General features: G+C 43.7%; 1 protein-coding gene across 2 annotated transcripts in view; it reads right to left on the bottom strand.

The window, feature by feature from the left end:
* Positions 1-20135, bottom strand: part of LOC126397833 (palmdelphin-like) — a 55465-nt gene that overhangs the window by 7859 nt on the left and 27471 nt on the right. For both annotated transcript variants that reach the window (XM_050056828.1, XM_050056827.1), the window contains 6 exons: positions 15722-15772; positions 13660-13740; positions 10843-10973; positions 7079-7193; positions 2948-2972; positions 843-950 (listed from right to left, as the gene is read on the bottom strand). In XM_050056828.1, coding sequence (XP_049912785.1) covers positions 843-950; positions 2948-2972; positions 7079-7193; positions 10843-10973; positions 13660-13740; positions 15722-15766 — 505 coding nt within the window. In that variant the 5' untranslated portion in view covers positions 15767-15772. The remainder of the gene's footprint in view (positions 1-842; positions 951-2947; positions 2973-7078; positions 7194-10842; positions 10974-13659; positions 13741-15721; positions 15773-20135) is intronic.

Genomic DNA, 20135 nt, shown 5'->3' with positions numbered 1-20135 from the left:
TTTGGTATGACTAAGTCATGGTATGGTATGCTGTACATAATCACGGAAACTGTCAGTGTGTCATTCTGTCAGTCAGTCATTCTGTCTGTCCCACGTTTTTCTACTCACTGACGTGGTCAATCTATGTGAAACTGCACATAGGCATTGAGGACTGGCATAGGTAGAAGGTGACAAAGATAACAATGGCTATGGACTAGTGCTGATTTATAAAGAATATTTACTTTAAAATCTGAAAAGCCCTCAGGAAAATAATTCACAGCCTTCTGTTTTACTGTGGTGGTTTAAATGGTCCCCAACTGGTCCAACCCTGGATCCAACAGAGGGGGGACCAAAATGGGGACGGTGAGGAACGCTTCTGTCGGTACCATCCACAACTTTTCACTGTGGAAACAGACAAAAAGTGCACAGAACTAAACTGAACTGCTTGGTGGAAACGGGGCTTCTGTGTGTCTGCCTCAGGTCTTTGACCGTCTTGACTCTGATGCAAGTCAGTTTGGGGGCTCCAGTCTTTCCCCCTGATGGAAACATTGCTGTCTTTGATGTTTAACTTCTGCAAAGTTGCTTTATAATCTGCATCCTGGTGAAATGTAAAATTACAGCTTTCAAAAAGGCATTATAGAACCACGCAGCAGACAGCTATGTCTAAAGAGCACAAAATGGATGTCTGCGTAACTATGGAGCTGAGGGCTCTGTGAAATTACTGGTAAACATCAAAATCTGTCCACAGTTTAAATTACACTTATTTTCTATCCCATTATGTACCACTGTGTCTTATCATATTTAAAACAGATTATCCTGACAGCTGTGTGATCAATCAGCAAAGCTGGATCTCCAGTCTGTACCTTTCTTTGGTGCTTCACTAGCAAGCTCATGTGTAGGAGGTTTTTTTGGTGTCAGCAGGATGCATGATGGGATATCTGGGAGTGACAAGGGGTCATGATGTGTCACATCTGAGGAGAAAAATATTACCAGTGAAATACAAGAAAACACTGTAAACGGCAAGAAATGTCACGTTTAGTAAGACTTCAAAAGATGATCATTTAAGAATCGCTACTGAAGCTTTAAAGCATTATTATGGTATGGATTATGTCCTAGTTATGTGTAGATAACTATACACATCACATGATGGCTGTTATATTTCTTAAGCCCATTATCACAAGATCATTCAAGAGTATTGAGTAATATAGTTACTTGCTTTCTTTCTGAGACGTTCAGATGGAAGTCGTGTGTCTTAAAGGTCCAGTGTGTCAGACTTAGGGCGACATATTGGCAGAAATGGGAGGTAATAAAATATTTTCTTTAGTGTATAAACACCTGAAAATAAGATTCATTGTGTTCTCTGTTCCTAAGAATGAGCCGTTTATATCTACATAGGGAGCAGGTCCTCATCTACAGAGATCACCTTGTTACAGCACCATGGACAACAACATGGAGAAATCTACATCCAGAGCCGTGACTTTTTGGACGGACCAAATGTACAGAGCTGTAAAGTTGTCCACCATGGTAGCAGTTAGCTGCTAGCTAACCGTAGCTAACTTGTTTGTCCATTGTTTGGTCTGTGACGTAATAGGTCAACAGGAAAAAGGTCCAATACTAACAAGCTGAAAGGGGGCATATCTCCACCTATCGTAGAGGAGTCGCACATACTTGGCTCAATAAATGGATTCCCCTCCCGTGCTTGTATACTGGGACAAGGACAGTAGGCCAGTTAGATGTCCTCGTCCAGCTGGGACTGTAGCTCCACTTCACTGTGACTGGAAACATACTAGCTGGCTCCACGTAGGACCATTCGTGTTTTCAAGTAGGTTGCGTGTTGCGGGCAAGCCGCTTGTCTCCAAGATGCAGAAAAGTGTCGGAGATGCACTGGTTGGTAACGTGAAACTGCTTTATGTAGTGTTCAGTGTCTCTCTCTCTCTCTGTCTCTCTCTCTCATTGTGTCATACGGATTACTGTTAATTTATCATGCTGATCTGTTCTGTACGACATCTATTGCACGTCTGTCTGTCCTGAAGAGGGATCCCTCCTCAGTTGCTCTTCCTGAGGTTCCTACCATTTCTTTTTTCCCGTTGAAGGGTTTTTGGGTCCTACCATTTCTTTTTTCCCGTTGAAGGGTTTTTGGGGAGTTTTTCCTGATCAGCTGTGAGGGTCACACACTGAGCGAGCCGCCTGTTAATGACGCTGTGGGCTAATGGGCATGTAGCTACTTCCATGTTTCAGATGATACGTCATGTTTGTAGTCGACCAATGAAGATGAGTTTACATATCACCTTGGGTTCGTCCTTCACCTTCTCAAAATGATCCCACACTTTGGATTTCCTGCCCGACATGTTAATAACTAGCCTGTGGAATAACCGCAGGTACCAGCCCTGGAGATTAACCTGTTTAACTGTGGAGGAAGTTTCAGCCGGATGTAATCTGCGATTCATGGCTAGAAACCACTAAATTCTTCTAAATCTTACACACTTCAAGTACGCTTTACATACGAGGACGTGGTTAGGCTAACTTAGCGAAAGGCTGGGAGCAGGAGGAAACAGGTACAACTACCAACACTTAGCTCACTGATTTACATGTTATCTTGTACATGAACAGAGCGGTACAGAGAAGACTTTATGCTAGGAGGAGCAAACTACAGTTCTGTCCATCAAATAATAATTCTGATATTTAACTCCCCCTAAAACCACATTATGATGTATTCACACTCTTATATGAATTTATAAAATACATTATTAAATACATGAAATTATGATCTCGGGATAATGGACCTTAAAATGAACGACCAGTCATTGGTGTCTGATAAACAATAAAGGTTAGTAGTAGCCTACATCAACAATACATCATGTTCATTCTTGACATATGTCCAGTACTGTCACATCTGTTAATACTGCGGTTGATGAGAGAATGAGACAAAAAACACTGTCACTCAAAAGATGTTAGAAAAAGTGTTTACCTGGCTGGAACTCTGCGTTTAGCTCCTATGTGTGAAGACAGAGCAGTTGAGGGTCAAAGTGTGGAGAGAAGCACCAAGTCAACATCACAGCAGTGCTACACATTAATGGCGCATCACGAATAAGTCACGTTATTTCACTGTACCTTCCCGTCCAGATACACACAGCAACCAGAAAGCAAATTATGCAGATTAGTCCTTGCACACTGCACGCCCACCATGTCAGCAGCCCATTTACCTGCCTCCTTCCTCACTCAGAGCAGCCTCTAGTGAACCACAGCACACCCACACAGTCCTCAGTGAGTGCGTCTTGTTAGAAACGAGCACAGATTAGAGGAAGAGCCACAGGCAGCACGGGGTGAGTGGAAAACAATGATATTTGAGTTCACAGAATGATTATAGATTAGACTCAAAGAAAATCTTAGAATCTGATTGGTCCTCCTGTGACCCGCACGTCAACTTTGTATAACCTCTAACAGTGTGACTGAGCTCCAGTGTGCACCCAGCTGAGCTGCAGCTGTGTGTGATATACACATGTAGCTGAAGTGATATCGTACCCTGCCGTGGTCTGGGTGAATACTCGATTCTGATTGGCTGCAGGGTGTCCCTAAATACCTAAAAATGGACACGTACCAATAGTTCCAGTGACATCGTCTGATCACTGTTCTAAATTCATGCGCTGCCTACATAATAGTATGAGTAACCATGGCAACAGGCACGCAGCCTCATCCTCCGACCACCACAGGATGGAGACTGTGACACACAAGCTGCAAGAAGCAGACTGGCCCTCTGACGTTACCGACACTTGTGTCACATCAACGGCCATCTCCGGCCCGTTCTCACTCCGAAGTCGTCAAATACCGCCGCTTTGTCAGTGATTTGAGCTTCAGACTGATGCCAAGAGCCACCTTTCCAGGAGGTACGCGGCTGGATGGCGTCAGTTCATAACGCTGCTGGACAGCACCTGTCACAGCAGGATGATACCCAGATGGAAGGTGTCAGGTTGAAACGCTGCCTGTAACAAGGTACTATAAGGAGCTGGAAAGTCCCTGTAGGGCGGACGGGAGGGGGCTTGAAGGATCCAACAAGCTGGGGTGGTAACGATTGTTCCAAGTATTAGATAAAGTTGGTAACCGAGTTATGGCTTGTGAACAACTTAAGATTTGAATTACAAAAAGCATGAAAATGTAAATGAATATCCTTTTTTGTCTTTGTAACGTGACGATGGTATAAGCAGGACAATGCTCCTCCTTCACATCGGCCACTGATTCCTGATATTCAGGTCCTCAGGAGGCGCCAGGCTTTAAAGCCAGTTTTTGTAGTGGCCAGACGGAGGTACTGCAGTTTCTGGGGTCATTCATGTGATAAGAGATGTTTTTCCATTGCCCGACTTAAATTGAGAAAGAGGCGTCTGTAAATCAGAGTCAATACCTCCACGAAATGACTCGTTTCACTATCAAGGTTTAATCCATTCAGTCTGGTAACATTTGGAAACTCTACAAGATTAAATTATTTTATCCCCATTCAATTAGCAGGCTCAGGCCATAAGTCTCTAGTCAATCTAAACTGATCTCTAGGATGCAACATCAACCTGCACTAACCAATCACATATGCACAAACTTACTTCTAAAAATACTTTCTCATGTAAACACCATGATTCTGCTTTATCACAGAGATCATGGAGACAGAAGATAAAATGATGCAACTGTCTCTAACTGTGCAGGGTTAGAGGGAGGCCGTAGGGAGGTCATAGTTTGCACCATCCTGTTTATAAAATAAGAAGCATAAGAGCTGAAGCGTTCACTGTTTTGCAGCAGACAGCGAAGGCTCCTGTCGTCCCCGTCATCACGTCATGACCTTATCATATCCTACATGCCATGCTAACGTAGTATTTTGCAGTAATTATGCTGCTATTTCCTCGTAATGGCTGTGGGAGGTCATTGTTTGCATAATCCTGTATATATATCAATCTGTAATAAAAACCATGATAGCAAGAACATCCATTCAACAGTAAGCGGAGGCCTCTGTCCTCTGTGTCAACATGTTGAACGCTTGTAATGATATGACTGTGCTGCAGTATGGGTGCTCCAAACCTGAGCAAAAACGCACTGCGGTGGCAGAAAAATGAATGACAAATCTTTTAATTTCTTTTCACTCTGCTCATAAAAATTAGTGCATCTCCAAAACTAAATAATGTACCCGTTAAAGGGTTTTTTGGGGAGTTTTTCCTGATCAGCTGTGAGGGTCTAAAGGACAGAGGGATGTCGTATGCTGTAAAGCCCTGTGAGGCAAACTGTGATTTGTGATATTGGGCTTTATAAATAAAATTGATTGATTGATACCAACAGAGGAACGGCCCCTGGCCCTGATCACACAGAAAGTGTTTTAGCAGCTGAAGGCCGCTCTTTGTAATAGAGATTGGAGCTTTTTGCTTGTGGTTTTTGCATTTAATTTAATTTAATTTTTATATACTTTATTAATCCCGGAGGGGAAATTCAATTTTTTCCCTCTGTTTGTCAATAACACACAGGTCCGAACACACATATGCACAAAGTGGACCTATACATGCACTAAATGGAGAGATGTCAGAGTGGGCTGCCCATGACAGGCGCTCCGAGCAGTTGGGGGGTTTGGTGCCTTGCTCAGGGGCACCTCGGTAGTGCCCAGGAGGTGAAATGGCGCCTCTCCAGCTACCAGTCAATGCTCCATATTTTGGTCCAGACGGGGACTTGAACAGGCGACCCTCCGGTTCCCAACCCAAGTCCCTGTGGACTGAGCTACTGCCGCCCCAATTGCTACGCTCCTTGCGTTTCTGCCGAAGCGCTCTGAACTCCTGGAGTTAAAGAAAACCTTCAACTCGCAGTGATCTTTTTTCCCATTGTCCAATCAGATGATTTCAGTGGCAGGCCATCCGTGATGGTCATGTCAGCTAGTTAATAGTTGGTAAATTATGGAGGGGAAAATGCTGGTAGAGGTTGCTGGACAGTAGTGATGGCCAAATGAAGCCTTGTGAAGCATTTTCTTTATTTCATGAGCCCACTAGATGGCGCTTTTTGTTCAACAAAAGGATGAAAGCACACTGAATTGCCATTCTTTGAGCCTCTCTCTTTAAACCATGAGCGCCATCTAGTGGGCTCAGAAAATAAAGAAAATGCTTCATGAGGCCATCACTACTGGATACCCGACGATAGACAGCAGGTTGTCAAACTGCCCCTGAGTCATCCTAAAATATGCCTGTAAACGTCCATGATGGAGGAGAAGCTCCTGGACCAACTGGTGGTACTCCCCATGATCCAGCCTCTTTTTTAGGGTCTCATGTACCCACACAGATCTCTGTTTATCTGCTGACAGCCTCTCACCCTCAACCAGAGCTACAGACAGTACCCTCTGCCTCAACATGGCAGCAGCTACACACTGATTACTGGGAAAGAAATAAAACTAGAAAAGCACTCGGAGAGCGCAGACCTCCGCCAAGCAGCTCGGATTTCCCGCCATTTTATTATTTTATCCACTTCGCTTCAACCGATCACCACCAAAATTTTATCATCTGTTCCTTGTCCCATTATCAACCTTTCTTGAAATTTCATCAAAATCTGTTCAGAAATTTTTGAGTTATTTTGCAGACAAACAAACAGACCAACAGACCAACCCCCCGTGAAAACATAACCTCCTCGGCGGAGGTAATAAATAAAAAGCCGACTGACTACACTAGAAGGTTAGGGTTCAGGGATGATGGTGTGGTTGCCTGGCGACAATAAAAAGGCGCAGCAAGCATATTTTTTCCCACTAGTGCCATTCAATAAAAAAAAAAACAACAACTGCTGCCTGCAAAACACTTTCTGTGTGAGCAGGGCCTTTATGCGCCCAGTGCTTTGTACCTCAGTGTGCCTGTTCACTTCTTTATCTAACATCTATTAGGAGCAATGTTTCAAATACGAACCCTTCTATTCACATCAGGAGTTAGTGATTTATGTTAGATAAAAGCAAAAGGATTATCAGACATCATCGTGATTCATTGCCTGGAGGTTAAAAGTCGTACACAGCAGCAGAATTAATCAGTAAGCAACACACAGCAGTGTAAGAGCCATAAAAGCAAGCACAGTACCCAAAGGAAGCCACTTTATGTGAGCCTACCTTGATGATGTCCTCAGCCGTCTTCTCCACCTCTTTCAACTGTTTCAGAACAACTTCTTCGTTGGCGGAGATGACGAGCTCCTGTGTTTCCAAGGCCTCAATCTCCTTTTCTATTCTGTACAAGAGAATAATGAAGTGTGTCTATTACTGAAACAAGCACTCGGCTGAACAGACCTTTCAGCACTTCTTAACTAACAGAACTTGCTTTAGTTTGTTTTGGGGTTTTTCTCTTTTCAAACACGGCATTCTGGGTGATATTCAAGCAACGTTACACAGGAGGGTGTGCTTAAATGTCATTTGGGTCACAACAGTGGTGATGTCAGTGCCGAGGTCCGTACGCATCACTGAAGCGCGAGTGTATACATTCTACAACAACCAATGCAAAATATATTCATGTTGAGGGGCACTTAGCTCTCAAAATAAAAAGCTTTTTGTCTCTGTTTCCATGGAAATACATAGGGTCTCACTAATAAGGTCGACATGACAATGACATGTTTTCTCGTCCCTGTTGAGTCCGCCAGCCAACAGCTTACTTTCTAGAGAGCGTCAGGTTTCTCAAACCCCACATATTATCACAAATCTGCTCAGCTAGCTCTTTCTGGTTACGACTCAGATATCTGCTGAAAAAAAATATTTTTCCATAAACAGATTTAGCTCTGACATCACAAACGTCACATGTATTTATAAGCTAGTGGCGCCATGTTACTGGCACAGCTGATGGAAGACGCCAGAGGATGCCAGACGTTTCCAATCCCTTAAGAGGAGTGATGGCCAAATGAAGCCTCATGAAGCATTTCTTTATTTTATGAGCCCACTAGATGGCGCTGTTTGTTCAACAAAAGGTTGAAAGCACACTGAATTGCCATTCTTTGAGCCTCTCTCTTTAAACCATGAGCGCCATCTAGTGGGCTCAGAAAATAAAGAAAATGCTTCATGAGGCTTCATTTGGCCATCACTAGTTAAAAGCATTCGAAAGTTGAAATGAATTGGGGAAAAAAAAAAAAAAGTAGATGTTATCATTTTCAAAATCCAAAACATGTTTTTATCTGACGACATATTCTGCTTCAGTCTGATGACATTCAGCCTTTCAGACACAACTTCTTCACCCAGTCAAACTCCGACTGTCTGCACTCAGGAAGGCTCCTGCACTGACGGGGCGGCCGAGCAGAAAACAGACAGACAGGCTCTCTGATTGTCTCCATAGTAACAGTCGATGAGGGAAATAACAGATTGTTTCTAATAAATGCAGAAAGTTGTTTGTTTCTTGTCTTGTTCAGATTTTGAACTCGATGAATCAGAAATCAAATATCAAACTTGTCAGTGACACACTGAGTTTAATCTCTTATGTGTCTTCACTCTGTACGAAACTGATGTATCAGATCAGTCCGAGCAGCTGTCTAATCAATAACTGATATCCAATCAGGGGGTAAAAGACCTCTGCTAAGGCTGCACTCGTGTATCCTCTCTTCCTTCTCCTCTGAAAGCCTCCTCTCTCCCCAATTCCTCCCAGCGCATTTAACAAATCAAGACGCCCTACAAGATGAGTCGAGGAGTCGAGGAAGGATGTTGGGATGAAGCCAGGGAGACAGCCCCTGGAGAGAAGATGAGGTGAACATGTGAGAGACAGACAGCAAAGAGACAGCAACAGGTGTGTGTGTGTGTGTGTGTGTGTGTGTGTGTACTGAAGGAAGGGTGCTGGAGTGTAACGGCTGATTCTTAGGATGAATGTTCGCCGTGGTAACATTTACAAAGGTTGCCAAAATCAAACAGACACACCAACATGATATGTAAATGCAACAGGCACCAATGAATCAAATGCTCCTTGCTGCCCTGTTATATTGGTAAAGTGTGCCCTCTAGTGGTGAAATCCACCATGACTTGGCACAGACCGATGACGCCGACACCTTAAGAAACGGACTCTGAATTAACCCAAAATCAATTAGACGATGAATCTCCAGGGAACAGGGAAGCTGAAAATAAACTTATTAGGAGCTGGGTGGAGAAATGTCTTAATACAATCAGCATCATAGACTCATGAGTCATGAGTTACGGAGGGCTCGGACAGGAACGCAGCATACGTTGTACATCAGTATGAGAATGCAGTGAGAAGACACACTTCACCCATCAAACTATGACGGGGGAATAACCCTTCCACGCTGACTTTATCATGGACGCACATGAACATAAATAAAGTCTACAGATTGTCCAAAAACCTGGGTCCACATTGCCTGTACGTCCTTCTGGAGAAGGTCCCACAATGCTCTGTGGCTGTGATGTCATCATTGTCTACCACAGGGCGGCAGCTTGTTATTTCTGGGCCTTTCTTTACAGTGTGTGTGTGTGTGTGTGTGTGTGTGTGTGTGTCGTGAGGAGAACTTACAATGAACATTTTCATCATGAAAAACAAGAATGTTTTGGCTGCTTTATCTTCCAGTTAGCATATTTTCCTAAATATATCATGATGAAAATAATGTGGGTTGCACAGGGTAGTGTCCACAGTCAAATCAGACTATCAGCGTTTACATAGGTTACTTAGTGGCTGTGCAATCTTTGCAATAAGCTTCTGCCACCGGTGCCGAGATTTCACGGAAAAAAACCTGCTTTACGGCAGGAAACGTGTCATGCATTGTGAAACTGGTCGGTCAGCCAATCAGGGACTGGAGCTGGTCCTTATGAGGAGTTGGGCATGAGATAGTTGAGTCACGAGCACAATGGCATAGAGGTCTACTGGTATATGCAGTATATTAAGTAACTAAAATGAGCTCCAAGTTTGGCAGCTAAAACACTAACCTAATGTACACTTTAACCGCCTGCGACGGCACATTACTGATTTCTGTCTCCGGTGCCTCCATCTTTGTTTTGATGAACCTCTGCTGACCGCACCAGAATAAAAACATCAGCACCATCTAGTGGAGCGAAAAAGCAACTGATTTTATTATTCTTGCACCAAAAGTTGGATTAAAATGTGTATTTGCAAAATAAATAATGTGTATAATAAAAAATCCACACATAGCGTCCACGTACGATTTCGCCACTCAAGATATCACACGATACTATGATGAATCAAGTTTTGCCCTGATCCCTGTCAGACAGTAATGTTCAGGTGTATGATGATGTGAACATGTGGGAGGGGAGGAAGAGGATGTGGGAGGACAAATGTAAGACACAGGCAGAGTGTGGTGACAGGAAGGTACGAAAAGCAACAGAACAGAAGTGTCTTTTTAGTTTGTCTCGTTTTAGGAATTTTGTCAAAAAAAAAAAAATGCACTGGAGTCAAAGTACAAGATGTCTGTGCTTTAATAAACACCATATCATAGTCTGCCTGTGTCTGTCCTTTCAAATTAAAGTCCCACATGGTCCAGTCATATAGGTTTGGATTTATTCTGACAGGGTGCAGCTCCTGATAGAGTTTCACGTTTGTCTATTTCTTTATTTTTTCTGCAACAACACGACCAATGAAATCTTGCTGACTCATAAACTTTTTGGTGGACTGTTCGGGGGCAGCCCTACTGTGTGTCACAATTTCTCCAGATGATGGATACTAAGAAAGTGGACTCCGTGTGCAGAGTCTGTCACTACTGGCACCTGCACCAACTGATTTCACTCACTGGGATGACTGAAGTTTCGACAGTCTTGAAATGATTCAGTGCAGCTGAACCAAATATAAACGCCTTCACCCACATGCTGTGTTAGTTCTGCCAGCTCTCTGCCTGTTGTGTCCAGTGTGGGATGTACTGTGGGATTTACTGCAGTTTCCAGGTTACCTGAGGATGTTGCTCTGCAGCTCATCACTCTGCTGCTGTACGTCCTGAGCCTGAAGCCTCATGGCTTCCTGTTCCTCCTCCGACTGCTGACTCAGACCATCCATCAGCCACTGCTCCCTCAGGGCTTTCTTCTGTCAGTCAAACACACCAACACACAGGCATCTCAGTTTTAGCTGCCAATGTTATTTAGAGTCCCATTCATATTTCAGAAGTGCCCCCCCCCCCCAACACCGTCACACCCCACCTCTCCACTAGATGCCCTCAGAGTTTTCAATCCCTCAGTGACAGAGCAGTTATACAACTCTAATCATTTCATCAGTTCATGAGTGTTCGTAAGGTTCACAGTTTATCACCATTTAACAGGTAAGTAAACTTTAGACTTCAGACGGATGGTTACCAACTATCTGAAAAACTATCGGCGTTCACTGTCTTCAAAGACGACATGAGGTCCATCTTAGTGCTGCACGATTAATCTAATCGCAGTTGTAATCATGATGTCAGGCTGTGCGATTACATAACCGCACAAAAGGCTGTGATTTGTGATTTAATGTGAATAAATGTTAACGTGTGTGCCTGTGAATATGTGACTGCCTCTGCTGTAGTGTGTGGAGTTTGCTGACATCACGCCCACAAGCTATCCTGGTGTGTGTGCAGCCGGTGTGCAGCAGTGACCAACACAGACGCTGAAGAAGAGCATGAGCACGACCATGAACAGGCTGAGTTGGTGGTAAAAAAAAACGCAACATCTATCACATGGCGATACTTTGGATTCAGGTACGGTGACGTTGAACATTAAGACGTACTGTGTAAAAGTTTAAAAGTTAAAGTCGCCACGTCCGGCAGCAACACGACCAATCGATATCAGCACATCTGTAAGTGTCACGGGGAAAACACAGACTCCATAACAAACTATACTATAATAACAAATGAAAAACTGAGCAAAATTTGCTCAGGTTAGCCCATCTCACATGCTGCTGTGTTATGCTATGGCCTATTCACATGCTGGAATTTGTCATTTACGTGACTACGCCTGAACGCAACACAGGCGCTCCGCTGTGTGTACAGTGCCGTGCTGTGCTGCTTACACACTGTCCATAACAATAACTCAGTTCAGGTCAGTGCCCCCCTCATATAATGATGACCCCATTTATGTATTACATTGTAATCGCAATCGCACATTTTTCTCAAATCGTGCAGCACGAGTCTGTCTGTCTGTAGACCTGGATAGTTCAGTCACTTGTACTCTTAAATGTGGGCGGGGTTGTTGTCACTCACTGCTCCGTCCAGCACTCGCTGTATTTCCTCATCAGCGGTGACACAGATGGAAGTCTGCACCTGGTTTATCGTCCACAGAACGAGGCTGCACGCCCACATTTTCAGAACAAAATAGAACAGGCTGCAGTGAGAGTCTCTCTCCATGGGATATTTAAAAATAGCAGCTTTGTGCATTTAGTCCTTCTCAGGCAAGCTCAGGGGTTTAGTGTTGCTGTAGCCCACAGGAAGTGAGGATTAGAATATATGACCTTCACATAATCCGCTCCACATTAATCTATATAAACTAGTGGTTTATATAGATTAATTAGAGGCTTTGTAATTAATTAATCTAGATTAATCGCATTTTTATCAAATAGCAATATTTGAGAAAATAAGCAAAGTTTTTCAATTCAAATACATTTTGGTTAACGACTGAATCAATAGCTTACCGCCTTCCCGACCCGGAGGGTGGATATCACCATGGAGAGAGGTGCGCTACGTCAGACTTAATTCGAACATAACTGTTTCCATCCCCCGTTTTGTGAATCAACATTTTTTCAAATCAACCAAAACCCGGCTAAAGCGAGTGTATTTTAGTTTGTGCGAATCGTGATTTTAATTTTAATTTTGGCGTTTCCATCATAATTTTCCGATGCGATACTTCTAGATGCGCATCTAAACAGGCTGATGGAAACATGGCTACTGAACAGACGTGAACTTAAACAACAAAAATGTTTATTTTTCATTTCACCAGAGAGTTTGTTAATTTGTCAGACGTAGACTTATTTTGGCTCTGAACCCGTCATCTGGTCTACTGTGGGCTGGCTACACCATTAGCCTGTAGCAGGACTGTCGTAGCTAACGTTAGCTCTGGTGTCTGTGCTCGCAGCAACATGTTTTGCCTCGCTGTGATACCGTAGGCTTCAAGTGCTGCGGTGATAAGAAAACTCTTTGTTGCACAACCATGCTCTCACCCAAGCTGCCATCCAGAAGTTTTTTTAAAAAAACTTTCCGCCCAACAAACGAAGCAATGCAGTCTCATCCTCCAGTACTGTTCACAAAACACTCTCGTGCACTGTGTCACTCGAGACATCCTGTGCATCTTCTTTGCGGCTGGCAAACAAACTTTAGGTGCATTACTGCTCGGTGGAAACGGGGCATAAGCTGCATGTGTGACGGGTTACCTTTGGCTCCAAAGGTACCACACTGAAAGTGTTGAGTGGAAACGGGCTTATTGTAAGTGCTGGAGTGAGACAGCTCTGGGTAGAGTCAGAACAATAAAGTTATGTAATGCTGGTGCAGAGGGCCTTCCTTCAGACTGTGTCAGAGGTTGTGCAGAAACAAAACAGAGGTCGCTGCAGTGTTATTAACACACTAGAATAGAAGTACATGAAATCACAACACCTTCGTCCCACAGTTCCTCCTGGGAGTCTGTTTGCTGGAGACACTTTTCTACTCTGTAGTGTTCTTTATTAAAATGCAGTAAGACGGTAGAACCACATCTCACACAGCCCCTGCAGTCCATTTTCTCCTGGATGTTCTTCTTATCGCAGCAAAGAGTACCTTAATGTACTGGAGTTTTAATTTCTCCTCTTCAATCTGTCTCCGTTTCTTTGCGATGTTCTCCTGGATTCTTCTTTTGTCCTGTGGGGGCAAATCAAACACGTTTACATCACATGTATGTTTCGCAGCATGGAAACTATTCCGCCTGTTGTTCTTTAGTGCTGACACGTCAACCTTGAGCTGACAGCTGGACAGACAGAAATAGCTAAAAAGCAACACAGCCTTTATGACCTGTTCACCTGTTCACCACAACCACTTTCCCTGCTAATAAGCAACTTCCTATCGAAAAGATAATTCATCTTCAATAAAGTCTCTTTATAATGGACACATATTTGTCACACACACACACACTCACACACACACATTCACACACTGGTGGCTGAGGCGACCACACAAGGTGCCACCTGCTGCTCAGTAAGCACTCACACACCAAAGAATCAGCCATCAGGGACAATCTGGGGTTCAGTATCTTTCCTAAGGATACTCCGACAAGCTGACTGAAGGAGCCGGGGATCGAACCATGGACGACCCGTTCTACCTCTGAGCCTCAGCTGCACACAGAGTGCTTAATGGCTTTATGCCTTTGAACTCTGCGATGAAATCATTCCACCAGTGCCTACATTGGTATTTGTCCTTATTGTGATGTCGTTTTCTTCAAATGCTTCATCTCCCTTAAATCTGTACTTAAATCTGTAATCTTTCCCTCAACCCCAAACTTTCCCTGAAAAAAGTACCTAGTAGGGGGGTAGGACTTTTCATATTCCCCGTGACTTGAGGGGCGGAGCTGTGTGCTGAAGAATGCCCATTGGTGGAACACACACTTGGAGCGTTCCGCACTTCCGTGTCAGTGTGGCTGCAAACTTTATTTCATTTCTCCAAGCTTCACTTTGGTTGTGTTTTGATCATTTGGAAAATTGAGCAAAAGAAGAGACGCTACGAGAAGTGGACGGACGACGAGGTCCAGACTCTTTGAGAAATCATACGTCATCAGCCTGATTTGAAAAAAATAGGGCTTTTGTGTCTGTGGTGCAGAAGTTCAATCTGTTGTTGGAATCAGTGAAAAGTTTTGTGTCATCCAGCACATTTGAGCTGGCAGAGGGTGTTGGCAAGATGCAGAGAAGTTTACCAGAGTTCATTAACACATGCTACCTACACTGCTTTGATACAAAGCTGGTTGAAACTGGCAAAGAGTCCCTTTAACTCAGCATGAAAACACAGGCCGTGGGTTGCTGGATGTCACACTGAGGGGGTCACTGTGGGCTAAGATTAGCTCCTGGATCTTGGATCAGACTAACGCTAAGCTCCAGTGAAACGGGATCTCCCTGATAACGTCTGCTGGTATTTATAGTGCTGTCTCTGTCTCTGTCTGACCGTCAAACTCAGAGACTCTGCAGCCATGAGAATTTCTCATGATGTTTGTTTTCCACTCTCAGAAATCTGCAGTTTAAATGATGATGTTCTGAATCAGAATATCCAGGCAGATTTTCAGGACTTCTTAAATTCAACAAGTAAGGGACTGTTTGTTATTTACAAGGTGGGTGGTGCAGAGAGGGAGAGGCATGTCAAATACTTTAGTAAGCACTGGGGAGGAAACTGTTTCATATTTTGGCTTTAGGCGGGGCATACACATTTAAATGGTTGTGTTTGTGTTTATGTTACCAATGATTTTTAAAGATGGTCACATCATGGACCCAAAAATCGGAGCTTTAAACAAAAATATTTCACCAAAACCACTTCATTCTGCGTCTCATTTGAAATTTGGTCAAAAATAAACCCTTCGGACAAACTAACCACGACAGGAGAGAAAACTGCCGCTCGTTCTCATTCCAAAGTTGTCAAATACCTCTGCCCTAAATTGCTCCCGATGGCTGCTCCTGTGGTTGGTGGACCGATTTTATTGCAGAGTTCAAAGGCGTAACGCCATCAAGCACGATACAAGTGCAGGTCCAGTTACCATGTATGACTTTCAGGAAGACCACCACGGCAAAGCAGCACTCAACATGTGACAGAGACAGATTGAATACGTGTTTTCTACTGCCAGGACCATGGGACTGGTTCTTACCGTTATCGCCTGGAGCCTCTCCTTCAGCAGGTCAGCCTCCTCCATGATGGTCTGCAGGAGAGACACATTATGACAGTGAATACATGAGGAGGAGGAAGTGCGCTCAGTGCGTTCACACGGCATAGTACGGGCTAATGCAGTGACGTCACAAACTTCTCAACTGGTAACATGGCGGCTGGAGTCAACAAGGAGTCTGTTATTTAAGTCATGAAATGGTGCCGTGACTTGGCCGATAGACATGACACACTGCACCATGGTCCACACCAATCATCACTTATTTTATAACTATTATCTCAGTCACTGTGTGTGTTCATGTGCCAGCTGAACTGTTACTGTAGTAACGGAAGAAGTGTCACCAGGTGGGCGGAGCTACATTTGAAGCACCGCATGCAAACTATGACAGTCACTGAATCCTCCACAGGAAGTTCCTGCAAATGTTTCACAATAAAATCATTTTTTAGAAAATGTAGGGATTCTCTCAGCCGAAGTTATAAGGGGCTTTTAATTTGAAACAGAAACAGGAAGTGTTGAGTTTGAAATGACGGCGTGATGCATTAACTTTATCAAGGCAACGAGAGCGGAAAAAAAGTAAAGATATAAAGATACAGAGGGAACAATAAATAAATGTGTTGTGTTTGAGATGCAGCTGGTAGCCTCTGCAGCTGTGCTGAGTAAAGGCCCAGACACTATCCGTGAGTTTGATTCCTTTATATCCTCCATTATGAAGAAAGAACATTGTTTGCTAGCTTGATGCTAATGGCAGTACTCAGCAGGTTGATAAAGTGCCTCTACTGTTTCCTTTTTACTCTGTGTGCTAACGTCCCTACAGGAAATATCTAAAAGGCTGGGCTGTTGTTGTCCTACAGTTTCCACGGCAACAGACTGCCCTGTGTTCCTATTGGTCAAAGTGACAGCTGTGACGGGAGAAGTCGTGGAAGACAAAAAGAAAATCAAACATGCTAGACTTTCAGTTGGAACGTCGTGAGGCGTCCCAGACGCGGTGTCGTTGTCGTCTTCTATGACACACTACAGGAGATGAAACCATGGATTATCGTGTACGACACTCATTGTCGTTCACGATTCCAAACCGTCACCATACGACACTGCTGCCAACTATAGTTGGGCTGATATTGTGTAGTGTGAACCCAGCATTAGTTCGACATGTTTTTTGCACTAAGTACCAAAACTGTTGTTGAATAGAAGCCGTCAGTAATGTTTGTTGGGTCTGTAATGATTTGATAAACAATAATGCCAGTGCTAACGTTTGCTAGCTAGCTAACTTGCTCCCAGCGACACATTTTAAGTTTGGTTAATGTCAGGACGGAGACGGCGGTCAAATCTTGGCGATGGAGCAGCAGCTCTACTCCGAGCTCCCTCCAGATGTCTGACTCCTCCCCCTATCTCTAAGGCTGAGCCCAGACACCCTACAGAGGAAACTCATTTCAGATGCTTGTATCTGTGACCTCATTCTTTCAGTCACTACCCAGAGCTCATGACCATAGGTGAGGGTTGGGACGGAGATGGACCAGGAAATCAAAAGCTTCACCAAAAACCAAGAAGGTCACAATAATAACAGAGCTTTAGGTAAGACGTTGAGCTATTCAGATCACTACAGAAGCTGCCATCAACAGATGAGAAAACACTTCAAACTTTTTACTTCTTTTAAACTTTTACTGAAAGAGACATGGACACTGTTACAGTGAACAGTAGCTGCCCCCTCACAGCTGATCGAACGTTAGTCGACCAGAGAGGTCAGTAGTTGGCGAGATTTCATCACTTTGTTGCAGTAAAAAAGTGAAACTCTATTATGAGCTGCGCCTCGTCAAAATACATCAAATCCTATATAAGTGGACCATGTGGGGATTTAATTTGGAATTTGAATTTGGTGCTCCAGATCAGTGGTTCCAAAATGTTGTGTCGTGATGCCGATCCAGGTGTGCCGTGGGATTTTGTGATAACCACACATTATTATTATTATTGCAATATTCAACTGGGCCTTTACAATAAAGTATGAATACATTTTTAACTGACGATCAGTCTGTTGTGCACGCCCACTTCCTTATAAAGAAGCAAATTCTGCTAAAAATGAAGTGTACAAAAGCCGTTAATGCGACTTTTCCCTTTTTGATGTGTGTGTGTAATTAAGGTGCGAAGCTGCCCGTGTTTCTCCAACTGTAGGGCTTTAAGTTTCAGTTAACATGTCAACTTTTGTGTATTTTCCAGTTTGCCTTTGTTAATGAAGTGCTGCATCACATGTGCAACCTTACATGATCCTAGGTTATATTAATTAGATCTCTTAATTACTCCCACCACGTGTAATATTAACGTGAGTGGAGAGTCGTTATTTAGACTTGTTTAAAGGAGTAAATGTGGATGAAATGATTTAAAAACTGTGCATGTATATTCTGTAAGAACTGAGTTTAGAGATATTTTCCTTCGTTAATTTTCAGAACCACACACTTCCTGTCAGTGTTGTAAACTTCCTGCGTTTGGAGATTAAAATATCCTCTCTAACCCGACTCTATGGCTTCAATCATTCACTCCATAGTTGACCAAGTCAAACCAGTGTGTCCCTGAGGTCCCCGTCCTCACATGTAGTCTCATTTATTAAGCCCCGTTTGGCAGCCACTGTGAGGGATGACAGCATTTAAAAGGAGAAAGCTGTGAGTGGAACGATGGATCACTTTATTGTATGGGGCAAACTTTTCATTGCCTTACGTCTTGATGAGAGTGATAACGCACGTTACAGAAGCCGTTGTGCACAGATACAAACACAGCTGTGGCTTCAGATTTTGGCTTGATAGTTTGAACACCTCTGCTCCAGTGGGAATTTGTGGCAGCTGGACGGCGTATGTGTGACTGAGTCAGAATAAACCACAGTGTGTGTGTGTGTGTGTGTGTGTGTGTGTGTGTGTGTGTGTTCATGATAATGTAGGAACACCAAGTGCAGCAGTGTGCCTCAGTGATGTGTTTCTGGACACTGCTGCACTGTTACATGGAGGTAGAAGATACTTCAGGCTTCGATACACTACCAGAGCGTGTCAGTTGGTACATTCATTGACAGAAAAATAAAGAGTTGCCAGAATTATCCTTTAAGGGTGTGATGATTTTGACACTTTGCTGTAAAGCTGTTCATGCGATTCTCTTCTGTCCTCACACAGTGGCACAGCTGTTGTATACACAGTAAATTCACACAGACATGATGTGACATGGTGTACACACTTCCAGCTTGTGAAAGTTTAACTGAACAGTTTGTGAGCCTGCAACCAGTAAATTAACTGCAGCCATGACAGTGAGGGGGACAGAGAGAGAAGTAGCAAGTCAGTGTCACATGTCAGATGAAGCCTGAGGAATGGCACGACGACACGGCACAGGGAATGTAACATGGCCTTGTTGGCACTCTGATTTACTGTCATGCATTATAACACGGAGGAGAACACTCAGGGTTGAGATGCACCTGACCCTCTGCAGAGAGAGGGCAGCGGCCTCTCACAATGCTGCTTGAAAAGAGGGCGCTGGGGTCACGTCCACAGCCACGTGAGGCAGGACTCAGCTAGACAAGCGCTCTGCAATAATGTGCTGCAAGAAACAAGAGAAGCAAGGGAAACTAGAAAGACGAAAACTTTCGTCAACGACCTTTTTGCCATGACGAAATAAAGAGACCAGCGGCGCTTGTATCAGATGCCCGATGAGCGAGAGGCTGGTAAACTCCAGTAAATAGTCTGCACCAGATGTTTGGGTTGGTGCAAGTTGTGAGCTGTAATTCAGCCGTAAATTATCAGCCGTGTGTGTCTGACTGTGGATGGTGGAGCTGCTGAATGGATTTGTGGAGTTTGTTAGTTGCAGTGGTGGCTGTTAGCAGCTAGCTCCGCTCACAGAGCACACACTGCTGGAGACATGACACACACATTATTTATACAACCTGTCACCTTGAGTCGTTTCTGATCCATGATTCAGCCTCACTGGATTAGTTTGAAGAGAAAAACACATACAGAAAACATCAGGACTAAAAACTGAACTCCAGACTAAAACTATGAAGAATAAAAAAGGGCCAAAATGTGAATAAAACTAATAAAGATTTTCAACTCCAGACGAAGACTGAATCTAAACTAGCTGTCAAAACCAACACTGGTACAACCATCAAGCTCCAAGGACCAGCTCTCTCTGTTTAACCCCTCAGGAATGCTGCTGAGATACCCTGCAGACACCAGTGATGGAGATACAAAGAGCCCTATGCAAGTAAAACAATCTGTGTCTGTGTCACTCTGCAGTTACACCTCCAAAACACTAGTCAGTGGTGGAGGACTGTGTTAAGTGCTGTAAAGTTTAGTTCAAATCAAACTTTATTTATATAGTTGATTCAAAACACACGTTAAACACACATTAAACACACATTAAACACATGTTAAACACA

The sequence above is a fragment of the Epinephelus moara genome, chromosome 11, assembly GCF_006386435.1.
Source record: "Epinephelus moara isolate mb chromosome 11, YSFRI_EMoa_1.0, whole genome shotgun sequence".
Classification (NCBI taxonomy): Eukaryota; Metazoa; Chordata; class Actinopteri; order Perciformes; family Serranidae; genus Epinephelus; species Epinephelus moara.
The sequence above is the reverse complement of the archived record's forward strand: the minus strand, read 5'-3'. Positions and strand labels throughout refer to the sequence as shown.